This window comes from Lactuca virosa, chromosome 6, assembly GCF_052849685.1.
Source record: "Lactuca virosa cultivar CGN04683 chromosome 6, Lactuca_virosa_CGN04683_v6, whole genome shotgun sequence".
Classification (NCBI taxonomy): Eukaryota; Viridiplantae; Streptophyta; class Magnoliopsida; order Asterales; family Asteraceae; genus Lactuca; species Lactuca virosa.
The window spans coordinates 58,629,590-58,641,094 of record NC_136431.1 but is presented as its reverse complement, the minus strand read 5'-3'; the positions used below and the strand labels follow the sequence as shown (position 1 = coordinate 58,641,094).

Sequence of the window (11,505 nt, the reverse complement as noted above, 5' to 3'; positions counted from 1 at the left end):
TTAATGCAAGAAGCATGTCCAAAGCAATGTACTTTGAATATGAGACTTAGTTTCCATGGAGTTGATCTCCATTGGAATACCTTATAATGACTGTTGACAAGTCTTTGTGACTTTGTACATATTCATTACAGGAGGGTCAGTGCATATAAGTTTAAAATCTAAACAGATTTCGATAAATGATAGGAATTTAAAATTCTCACATTTTTCGATAAGGATTTGGGAGTGTGAAATTAGAATCATTGGAATTATGTTCAATTAGTTTATTTCACAAATTAAGGATCATAGACAAACATAGAGTGCATACTTGGTGTATGGCAAAGCTATTGTTTAAGAAAAACATAGTGTACATGCTTGGAGCATGGGACAACTAGTGTTTTTAATTCAAGTATAAAGTTGATAAAACCGAAACAATGAATAATGAGTAATCAGTATGGTGATAAATAAAAGTGTTTATTTATATTCATAGGGTTTGATACCATATTTGATTCATTTATTCTTGTGTTTCACTTTGCATGTTTTGACTTCCAGAATAACTAAGTCACTCTTCCTGAATGATTAAGTTATTCAAACCATCCACAGTCGGTCATATGTTGGAAGTAGATATGAATCAAGACTGTCATGGGTTGGTTTGTAGAGGTCCAAGTTGGTGGACAAAGTGGTGCTACAACACTCATGAGTGCTCATAAGTTCTGAGTATTGGATTCAACCCGCGCTCATTTGAATCACTTCATGGATTTTATCACGAGTGATCATGAGACGATAATATCTTATATTCTTCAAACCTAGAGATATGAGTTGTTACTATGAGTTGGTTATACATTGATTGCACGAAAACGCATTGGTAACTCGATGTTATAAAACGTGCCTTTGTGTATGATTCAACAAGTAGTAGAACAAGCCATATGAGTCGAAGTTTATCCATTCCTTTTACCTTCGGGATAAAAGCGATATCTGTGGGCCCCTCGATGATTTAGCGATGAGACATGTGAGTGCTTGGCCAAGCCAAGACTGATTTGATTTGTTCAATCAGTCAGTCATCATAAATCGAAAATCGGGAAACAACAAATGGACAGAGAGAATGATTATAATCCATGTCTCAATCCATATGATATCTAGAATGGAGGGATATATGATCCCTTATCTAATGGACAAGTCATTGACAAAGGTCAGAGTTCATTGACAAGATCAGAGTTCGACAACAGCTTTAAGAGCTATGATTGCCAGTTGGTTTTTGAAGTCATACTCAATAATAGTTTTAGACTTATCCAAGTGGGAGACTGTTGGATTAATGTCTAAGTCCATAACTATATTTGGTATGTACTTGACCCGACCCGACATGGTCCATTTGGGTTGCACTTCACCGACACAATTTATATGGATAGTCTTTTGAGAATAGTATATTTATGATTTATATTAATATATTATAAGTTCTAATATATTAATATATAATCATATTATTTAATTAGTATTGATCAAGAATTAATTTATAATTAATTAAGTGATCAAAAGGAACTAATTAAATATGGACTCTTAGATATATATATATATATATGTGTAGTGGGCCAAGTTTATTTAGGTTGGGCTAAGTCTTCATGGATAGTCCATGGAGCTTTAACCCATGGGTCCTAGGAAATGAAAGGTCATGGGTATTAGGGTTTAACCCTAATCCTCCACACTATATAAAGGGTCTTATGGTTCATGAAATTATGCTAGTGGCTAGTGTGGATACACTAAAGAGGGCAATAACCGATTTCATAGTGTGAGCAAAGTATCCATATTCTCTAAAGGTTTTCCAAGGTGTTTTGGTGATTTGTGATTCCACTTGAGGCTTCCACACTATTGGGGCTAAGCTCTTAAAGCTTGAAGACATCAAGCTACATCAAAAGGTATGTCATCTAACTAGAACTTTGTAGTATAGGTGCTTCATAATATGCTAGTTAGGATGAAACCTTGGAATATTTAATATTTGCATGTATAATAGAGAAAACATAGATCCAAGGTTTATAGGGTTGCATGTACACCATAGGAGTGTTAGAATGCTCAAAACCCAACAGTTGGACCCTCCAGTCCGGTCTAGCTCGTTGGACCCTCCGGTCCGGTCTAAATCGTTGGACCCTCCGGTCCGGTCTAAATCGTTGGACCCTCTGGTCCGATCTATATAACAAATAGCATACATATATCACAATGCACATAAACTCAAACATACACAGAACTCATAAGACCCTCCGGTCTGCACATAGATACCACTCTAGGTAATGTATAGTGAGAAGACTCACCTCAGGTAACTCGGATAATCTCGAACTCAAATACTGATCTAACCTCCGCCTAATCACATAAAATAATTATCTCTAATTAATACGGCTCTCAAAGGCTATACTAGTCCCTCCCTATATTCTCTCAGAAAGGTAAAAGACCATTTTACCCCTCCAAGGGCCCAAAAGGTCCAAAATGTTGACTAAACCCTAAAAGTCAACGAAAGTCAACTGCGGAGTGGTACGCTGCGCGTACCAGATCTGTACGCGGGGCGTACTCCATGACATCCAGAATCGGGGAACGCGACCCCCTACGCGGCGCGTACTGGGATTACGCCCATCGTAAGTCCCAGTTTCCTAATTTCTTCATTTTTGATCTGAATAGATTAAGACCTAGGCTTATAACTCAGATCTAAGCTCCCTACTGCCCCTTAAGTCATAAAGTTGGAACCTTTAAGCCCTTGCATGGCTGTAAAGGTCACCAATCACTTCAAACATATATCCTCTTTTCCCATTAAGCCCTAGTCTCATGCATGACTTAATCTCAACGTCCAAGATTGGATTTTTATGAACCTACAACACATATTACACTGGAATAGGGCAGATCTAAGCTTATGGAGACCCTTTGCTCATAAAGTCTCCACCTTGGGACCAAAAACCCTAAAAAATGGGTCCATAAAGCACAAATCAAAGATGACAAGGAAAGCTTTGAGCTTTTTACCTCCAGGTGAAGCTCCAACCTCTATAGAACTCGGATCTAAGCTTGCCCTCCAACTTCTAGCTTCCACCATGGCCTCCTCTTCTTCTTCACCATCACAAAATGGCACTTTCAAGCTTAAGAACACACACATAAGCTTATAACGGGGCTTTGCTCTCTTAGGGTTTCACTCTCTGTAATATGGTGGCTGAGGTAAGGACCATATCATTCCTTTTATAGTCCTCAAGTCTCATTTAGGGTTTTGCATCTAAGCCAGTTACACCCAGCGTAACTTTGGTACGCCCAGCGTACCTAATTGATTCCGCGTCCATAATAAGCGCATGAGTACGCGTAGCGTACTCTTCAGTATGCCCAACGTACTCGTTTGCAACACTTTTCACTTAGGGGCTAAACTTGACAGTTTGGTAAAGAAAAAGGGTTAAATAGATGTACTTAAATTTCGGGATGTTACAATTCTCCCCCACTTAAATAGATTTCGCCCTCGAAATCGCTTCTTGACCACACATAGCTCGAACCTAACTCGAGAAGCACCACTAAAAAGACCTCATATCCCGCCACTACCTTTCCATGAACGCCTGAGTCCAAACAGGAACTCCCAACTCTAGAACCCAAACCGACCCCTTTGCCGCTAAGATACCCCTTTCTGACTTTCCTAAATTCGGGAAATTCTAGTGGTATGGCCCGCCGCTAGACCGCCCACTCTTGCTATCACCATGATAATCGCCCCTCGAACATCAAACCCTGATAACTCACCGCTCCTCTGGTTCTCACAAGACAAAATTCAACAATCGACTATCGATCACTCATACCAATGTACCAAACAATCTGGATCACGCCCCAAGGAACGGAAGGGTTCACATCCCACCAGGGCTCATCCACTGAACTGCTATACTAACCCATCCGAACAGTGAATTATCAACACTCTGCCCTCAGACACAAGAGAATAATCATGCTTGCTCAGAAGTGTCCTCAGACATAAAAATAACCATAAGCCTTAGCTCCATTTCACATACCCCTTTTTAACACTGTGCACCAGGTCTGAACTCGACCCAACCATTGAATCTCCAAGGTCCATTGCATTATCTCAAACGTCTCAATGGTTCCCTTCTCACAATAACTACCTCGGCCCATTGTGACACACAAGTCATGAAGTTCGCCTTACCCCAAGCGAATGCTACACTCCCAACTGAAGGTCGACTCAGCCCCGACCTATGTTGTTCACTGCTCATAGTTCCATGCATCTCGCGGTACTTCCCGTACCCGAGTACTGACCTACACATGTCTAAGACATCAGATGATAAACAATACCCCTCAATATGGAATCCATCTCTAAATCCGGCATCTCATTCCACCTACTCAATACACCACTAGAATCAAACTCAACTCGAGAGTCTAGTCTGGCACATAATTGGAATCACTCGTCCCAACGAAACACTCAACTCGCGACCCATGACCTGCAACCCACGCGTACCTCACTGATCCACTTCCCTTTGGCCACGAAACCACTACTCAATTCAGATTATAATGACTTCCGACAAACATGGAGACCCCAGTCTCGCCCCTGGTTCGACCCCAGGCTTCCACAAACTCAAATATTAGGGCTGCCCAAGCCTAAAACTCTTCTGCGTCAAGCTCTGATCAGAGAGCACTTCATCACAACATTCTCTTGCTGACCAGTGGGTACTACGGCTCCCCGCAGTATCACAACGACCTCTCACTGAATAGTGAATACTACGGCTCCCCGTAGCATCACCACAACCTCTCACTGAATAGTGAGTACTACGGCTCCCCGTAGCATCACCACAACCTCTCACTGAATAGTGAGTACTACGGCTCCCCGTAGCATCACCACAACCTCTCACTGAATAGTGAGTACTACGGCTCCCCGTAGCATCACCACAACCTCTCACTGAATCGTGAGTACTACGGCTCCCCGTAGCATCACCACAACCTCTCACTGAATAGTGAGTACTGCGGCTCCCCGTAGCATCACCACAACCTCTCTGCACTGACTCATTGAAACTGCAGCTCCCCGCAGTCTTACCGCCCTTACTCTTACCACTTCACAATCTCATCCTCAGGTTGACATCACACTGCGATCATTAACTCATGCTCTACGGCCTAGCATAGATAGGTACACACACACCCATCCAGGCTAAGCATCACTACGTCGGACGACCACCGTCATGACAAAACCTCTTTTTCTCGCTGCAATTCACATTCTCAAATAAATCCATTTGATGTCAATTAGCTGAAGGGCCCCCACCGAAACCATAGACACTCGATACACCACTTGTCATCTCAAACTCAAAACTCAAAATAATCCGAGATTTAGGACATTAAACTCGGATACCCCGGAATACTCCATCTCCCAAATTAAAACACGGAGGAATTGCCAACGACTCAGAACAAGAAGATGACAATCCGAAACTTCCTCCTCTATTGCTCAAAACGCATGCAAGAATACTCATAACGACCCTGAAGTTGGTTGCCCAATCAACTTCTTCTTTTCCCATACTGCATATAATAGCCCATACTCTGAACCAGAATTCCTCAACCGCCGAACTAACCTCACAAGCCAACCACCTCGAATTCACCATTTTAACCTTGAAGGATTCCTAACCACCACAAGGTCTCCGACCAACGACCACTTGTTGTGGAGACACTCATCCTTTCTCAAGCACGTACCACATGCACTATCTCACTCTGCACCTCTCCTTGACCACCAATAACCCTGCTCTCAGGAATCCGCACCGCAAGCCATCTCTATCCAGTTCTCTAACCGCTCTCGAACAAATCTGTGATCTCCTCAAAAGTACCCGGTTCTCCCCCACTCAGGGTTTGAACCATCACCAATTGGTTCGCCAACAATCTAACCCACATACTGTTTTTACCAATAACATCGTACCTACTCTTGGAAGGTGATACGCAATGCTCGATGATCTCCCCGATGGAGGTCAAGAAATTCCAAATACCCCGAATCTCTGATGAAATCCTCAGAAAATTCTCATCATGACTACCTCTAGTCATTCAGAATCTCGTACCATCCCACTACCGGACATCTCAACTGTCTAGTCGTAACCCTGAGTCTCAATCTGAAAATAACGAACTAACATATTCCTCATTCTTGACTCTTCAACCAACGTTCCATCATGTGGGTTGTAATAAGAGTGGAGTCCTCATTACCACACTTGATACTCATCATAGACAAAAAGAGCCACCGCCCCAATATCCTCTTCTTGATCGTCTGCCGCTACAGCTAATACATGCCCTACTATGCTCAAATAGGGTGTATCCTTGTCCTTAACCATCTCAGTCCCCGCTGACAACCTGCTCATGCTCTAACATTACCTCTCGGCAGACATACTGCCCAAATACTCTGATGAAAGATCGTAACCAAAGCTACCCCACAGGGCTCACCCCCAACCTTGGAAACCGAAAATCTCAATACCTCTCCTGTTTCCCACAGGAACAGAAATAGCACCGCTTAGGTCACAGAAAATGACATCTCTAGCATCGGCCGGTCGCTCAGCCCAGACCGTATTCTCCCATAACGCACCATCCCTACTCATCCCTGAGTCTTGCGACTCCAACTGGCATCTCACTAACAATCCCTTGGAGCTAACTCGATTTCCCTTTTAAGGGATGCTCCACTAAAACTCGTTCATCATGGCCCTCTGGCCCCATATTCTTTCACATCTGATCTTAGTCTAGACAATCACCACGGAATAACTGGTAGAACCAGTAACACTAACCGCCACGGGTCATGGTACTCGAACCATGTGGCCACCTCTCGATCTGCTATGAATCATGGTACCCAAACCATGTTACCTCCTCTTAATCTTCTACGAATCATGGTACTCGAACCATGTTCTCTCTTCTCAATCCGCCTCAAATCATGGTACTCGAACCATGACATCACCTCTCGATCTGCTACAAATCATGGTACTCGAACCATGAAATCACCTCTCGATCTGCTACAAATCATGGTACTCGAACCATGAAATCACCTCTCGACCTGCTACTTAAAACCTCCGGAATGTTCCCTGTATCGAGTATGGGTCCTCTGCTTTTAGTAGTGCGGGCCCATACTACTTGCCACATCTACCCATACTTTCCACACGGACCATCCCCGAGTTCCTAAGTAGCTGCTTGACCTTCTCAATCACCAACCCCGTCATGCGTGTTCGCTCCTCTGCGAAATATCCTACTCTGTCAGCGTACTCATCTGACTAGGGTCACCCTTTCCTAGGCTCTTCCTAGGTTCTCACACTTCTCTGCCATCAGCTGCTGAAGAACTCTTTATGATGCCAGCCATCTACCTCCTGAATATCGTCATATTCACTTAGTAGCTGACTCTCATCATCAAGAATTCCACAAAGCACGAAGCAAGCAGCATCCGAGCATCGAATAATCTCTACCAACATGTAAAACCACTCTAGGTCATTACCCACTTGATCTCCTCATACTCTAAGGATACCACCGAATCCAAGCAACTTTACCCCACGCGGGCATCTGACTACTCTCTCAGAAGACTCCTCAAATGCTCATCTAGGTATCTCCCCTAGATTACTCCTCTACTCAGATCCCTCTCTAAAAGGATTCCTGCTGGATACTCATACTCAGCACATACTCGAAGGCACATCGCATATAACAGCAACTCCTAGGCTAAGGCATCACGGATCAGGCCACTCTAGTCCTAAAATATGAAATACCTAGCCTATCTCTAGCATTCATAGCATATCACATAATATCTCATAGCACATAATGTAAGGGTATTTTGGGAAATCACCGTTCGGGCGCTGGCTGATCGTACACACTGCTCCGTTCTGATTTTCTCAAAAATCTTTTACTCTTTTAGAAAAATTGTTTCTTTTATGAAAATTTCCTCAAATCCTCAGTTTGAGTTCAAATACGCCCGAAGGTGCATCCGAATCCCTCAAACCAAGGCTCTGATACCAACTTGTAACGACGTAAAATTTAAAACAATTTTTCATTTTTCAAACATAATAAAACTCATATAATAATCTCAAAATCTCATATATCAATGTCATCACCATAAAACATATCCCAGAATCTCAACACTTAATCTTCTGCCAGTGTGTACAAATCATGCCGGCGCCTTCCCGCGACTCTCGCTGGTATCTGAAACACATATCACATAACACGGTAAGCATAAATGCTTAGTGAGTTCCCCAAAATACCACATACAGCACATAAGCCACTCGAGGCTATAACTCGGTATGACCTTCCGGTCAATGTGTCTCAGCGGGACCCTCCAATCCCGTACCTCGTTGGACCCTCCAGTCCGCTCTAGCTCGTTGGACCCTCCGGTCCGGTCTAAATCGTTGGACCCTCCGGTCCGGTCTAAATCGTTGGACCCTCTGGTCCGATCTATATAACACATAGCATACATATATCACAATGCACATAAACTCAAACATACACAGAACTCATAAGACCCTCGGGTCTGCACATAGATACCACTCTAGGTAATGTATAGTGAGAAGACTCACCTCGGGTAACTCGGATATTCTCGAACTCAAATACTGATCTAGCCTCCGCCTAATCACATAAAATAATTATCTCTAATTAATACGGCTCTCAAAGGCTAGACTAGTCCCTCCCTATATTCTCTCAGAAAGGTAAAAGACCATTTTACCCCTCCAAGGGCCCAAAAGGTCCAAATGTTGACTAAACCCTAAAAGTCAACGAAAGTCAATTGCGGAGAGGTACGCTGCGCATACCAGATCTGTACGCGGGGCGTACTCCATGACATCCAGAATCGGGGAACGCGACCCCCTACGCGGCGCGTATTGGGATTACGCCCAGCGTAAGTCCCAGTTTCCTACTTTCTTCATTTTTGATCTGAACAGATTAAGACCTAGGCTCATAACTCAGATCTAAGCTCCCTACTGCCCCTTAAGTCATAAAGTCAAAACCTTTAAGCCCTTGCATGGCTGTAAAGGTCACCAATCACCTCAAACATATATCCTCTTTTCCCATTAAGCCCTTATCTCATGCATGACTTAATCTCAACGTCCAAGATTGGATTTTTATGAACCTACAACACATATTACACTGGAATAGGGCAGATCTAAGCTTATGGAGACCCTTTGCTCATAAAGTCTCCACCTCGGGACCAAAAACCCTAAAAAATGGGTTCATAAAGCACAAATCAAAGATGAAAGGAAACCTTTGGGGTTTTTACCTCCAGGTGAAGCTCCAACCTCTATAGAACTCGGATCTAAGCTTGCCCTCCAACTTCTAGCTTCAACCATGGCCTCCTCTTCACCATCACAAAATGGCACTTTCAAGCTTAAGAACACACACATAAGATTATAACGGGGCTTTGCTCTCTTAGGGTTTCACTCTTTGTAATATGGTGGCTGGGGTAAGGACCATATCATTTCTTTTATAGTCCTCAAGTCTCATTTAGGGTTTTGCATTTGAGCTAGGTACACCAGCGTAACTTTGGTACGCCCAGCGTAACTTTGGTACGCCCAGCGTACCAAATTGAGTCCGCGTCCATAATAAGCGCATGAGTACGCGCAGCGTACTCTTCAGTACGCCCAACGTACTCGTTTGCAACACTTTTCACTTAGGGGCTAAACTTGACAGTTTGGTAAAGAAAAAGGGTTAAATAGATGTACTTAAATTTCGGGATGTTACAGGGTCCAAGGAGCATATCTATTGTGGGGTATGGGGCAGTGCCCCAAAAGGTCTTCGGAAATTTAAATTAGTTTCTTTATGGAAAATCCGAATTCTAGTGGGTGATTTTGGTAAAATTGACAAATCTCGTCAATTTTGGTAACCATTGATTATGCCATTAATTTTGAGATTTACATAAATAATTTAGAAGATTAACCCTAATCTATCAAGTATAAATACGACTCCTCTTTTGAGCCGTAAATAGAACCTTTTCTTCATCTCTTCTTCTTCAAAACGAATACGCATAATTCTCTAGGGATTTGTCTTGTGTTTCTGTGCCTAGATACACAAGTGTCCTTTTGGATTATCCTAGACTGGATTTCCTGTAACACATGCATAGGGTGGAAATATCAGTTCGGAAAGTGAACTTACATGATCCACCATGAATATGGTTCTCCACCATCACCATACTTAAATATCCTCTACCAATCGAACTGATATCTTCGTCTGGTGGAGATGGGAGAATCAATCCGCGAGTTGACCACCAAGTTCACGAAACCGGAAAAGTTTGAACGCAATGATTTCAGGCGTTGGCAGAAGAAGATGTTGTTCATGCTGACCACGTTAAAGGTTACATATGTGCTGAGTACTCCAAGAACAAAAATGGTGGAGAATGAGACATTGGAAGAGACCAGGAGAAGGAGAAAGTTGGACAATGATGACTACCTCCGTGGAGGAAACATTCTGAATGGTATGGCTGATTATTTATTTGATATCCATTCTGAGGCTAAAAGTGCAAAGGATTTATGGGACACTCTTGAATCGAAATACATGTTTGAGGATGCTTCTTTCAAGAAGTTTCTGGTCAGTGATTTTAATAACTATAAAATGGTTGATTCAAGATCTGTCATGGAACAATACAACGAACTCCTTCGCATTTTGGGTCAATTCAAACTGCACAACATGAATATGGATGAAACCATTGCTGTGTCGAGTGTAATTGACAAACTTCCACCATCATTGAAAGACTTCAAACATAATATGAAACATCAAAAGGAGGAACTGTCCATGGTTCAACTTCGTAGACACTTGTATATTGAAAAATCCATCTGTGCACAAGAGAGTGACAAAAACAAAGGAAAAGTTGAATATGGACAACCCTCGGTTCATATGGCTGAAAAGAAAACAAGAAAGTTGAACAAAAAAGGACATGCAAATAATTCCAAAATAAAAAGAACTTTGTTTGTTGGAGGTGCTTCAAAGTGGGACATTGCAAGCATGATTGTCGTGTGAATCTTGGCAGCCATGGTGCTGGAAACAGTGGATCCAATGGAAGTGGAATTGGGTCCAAGGACCAAGTAAAAAAAGATGGTTTAATTCCACCATTTGACATGAATCTGGAAAAATGTAAAACATACATGCTTACAAAAGTTACAAAACAACCCTTTCCAAGTGTTTCCAGAAAGTCGACTATTTTGGAACTTGTATACAGTGATTTGTGTGATTTCCACTCTACTCCATCCTTGAGAAACAAAAAGAGTATGGTCACATTTATTGATGATTGCACTCGGTTTTTCTATGTGTATTTGCTTAATGCTAAAATGAAGCATTCGAAAAGTTCAAAATACACAAAACCTGTAATATCCCAAAATCATAGAAATTTAAAATTTTCAAAATCAACCCATTAACCATAAAGTGTTTATAAAAAAATCATTGTTTCAAAAGTATAAATGATAATAAGAGTATCCCAAAATGCAATATTATAATAACAAGAAGATGTACACGATCACGCCTTCGCTTTCCAACGATCATATGAAGTACCTGAAACAATAAACTAAACCTGTAAGCCAAAGCTTAGTGAGTTCCTCCAAAGTACTCACACAC

At 42.2% G+C, this 11,505-nt stretch overlaps 1 protein-coding gene across 1 annotated transcript; it reads left to right on the top strand.

Moving 5' to 3' along the window:
- Nucleotides 1-10,137: 10,137 nt before the first annotated feature.
- Nucleotides 10,138-10,914, top strand: LOC145121564 (uncharacterized). Its single transcript, XM_079057289.1, has one exon. It carries the CDS (start codon nucleotides 10,138-10,140, stop codon nucleotides 10,912-10,914), a length of 777 nt encoding a protein of 258 aa, XP_078913415.1.
- The last annotated feature ends 591 nt before the right edge of the window (nucleotides 10,915-11,505 follow it).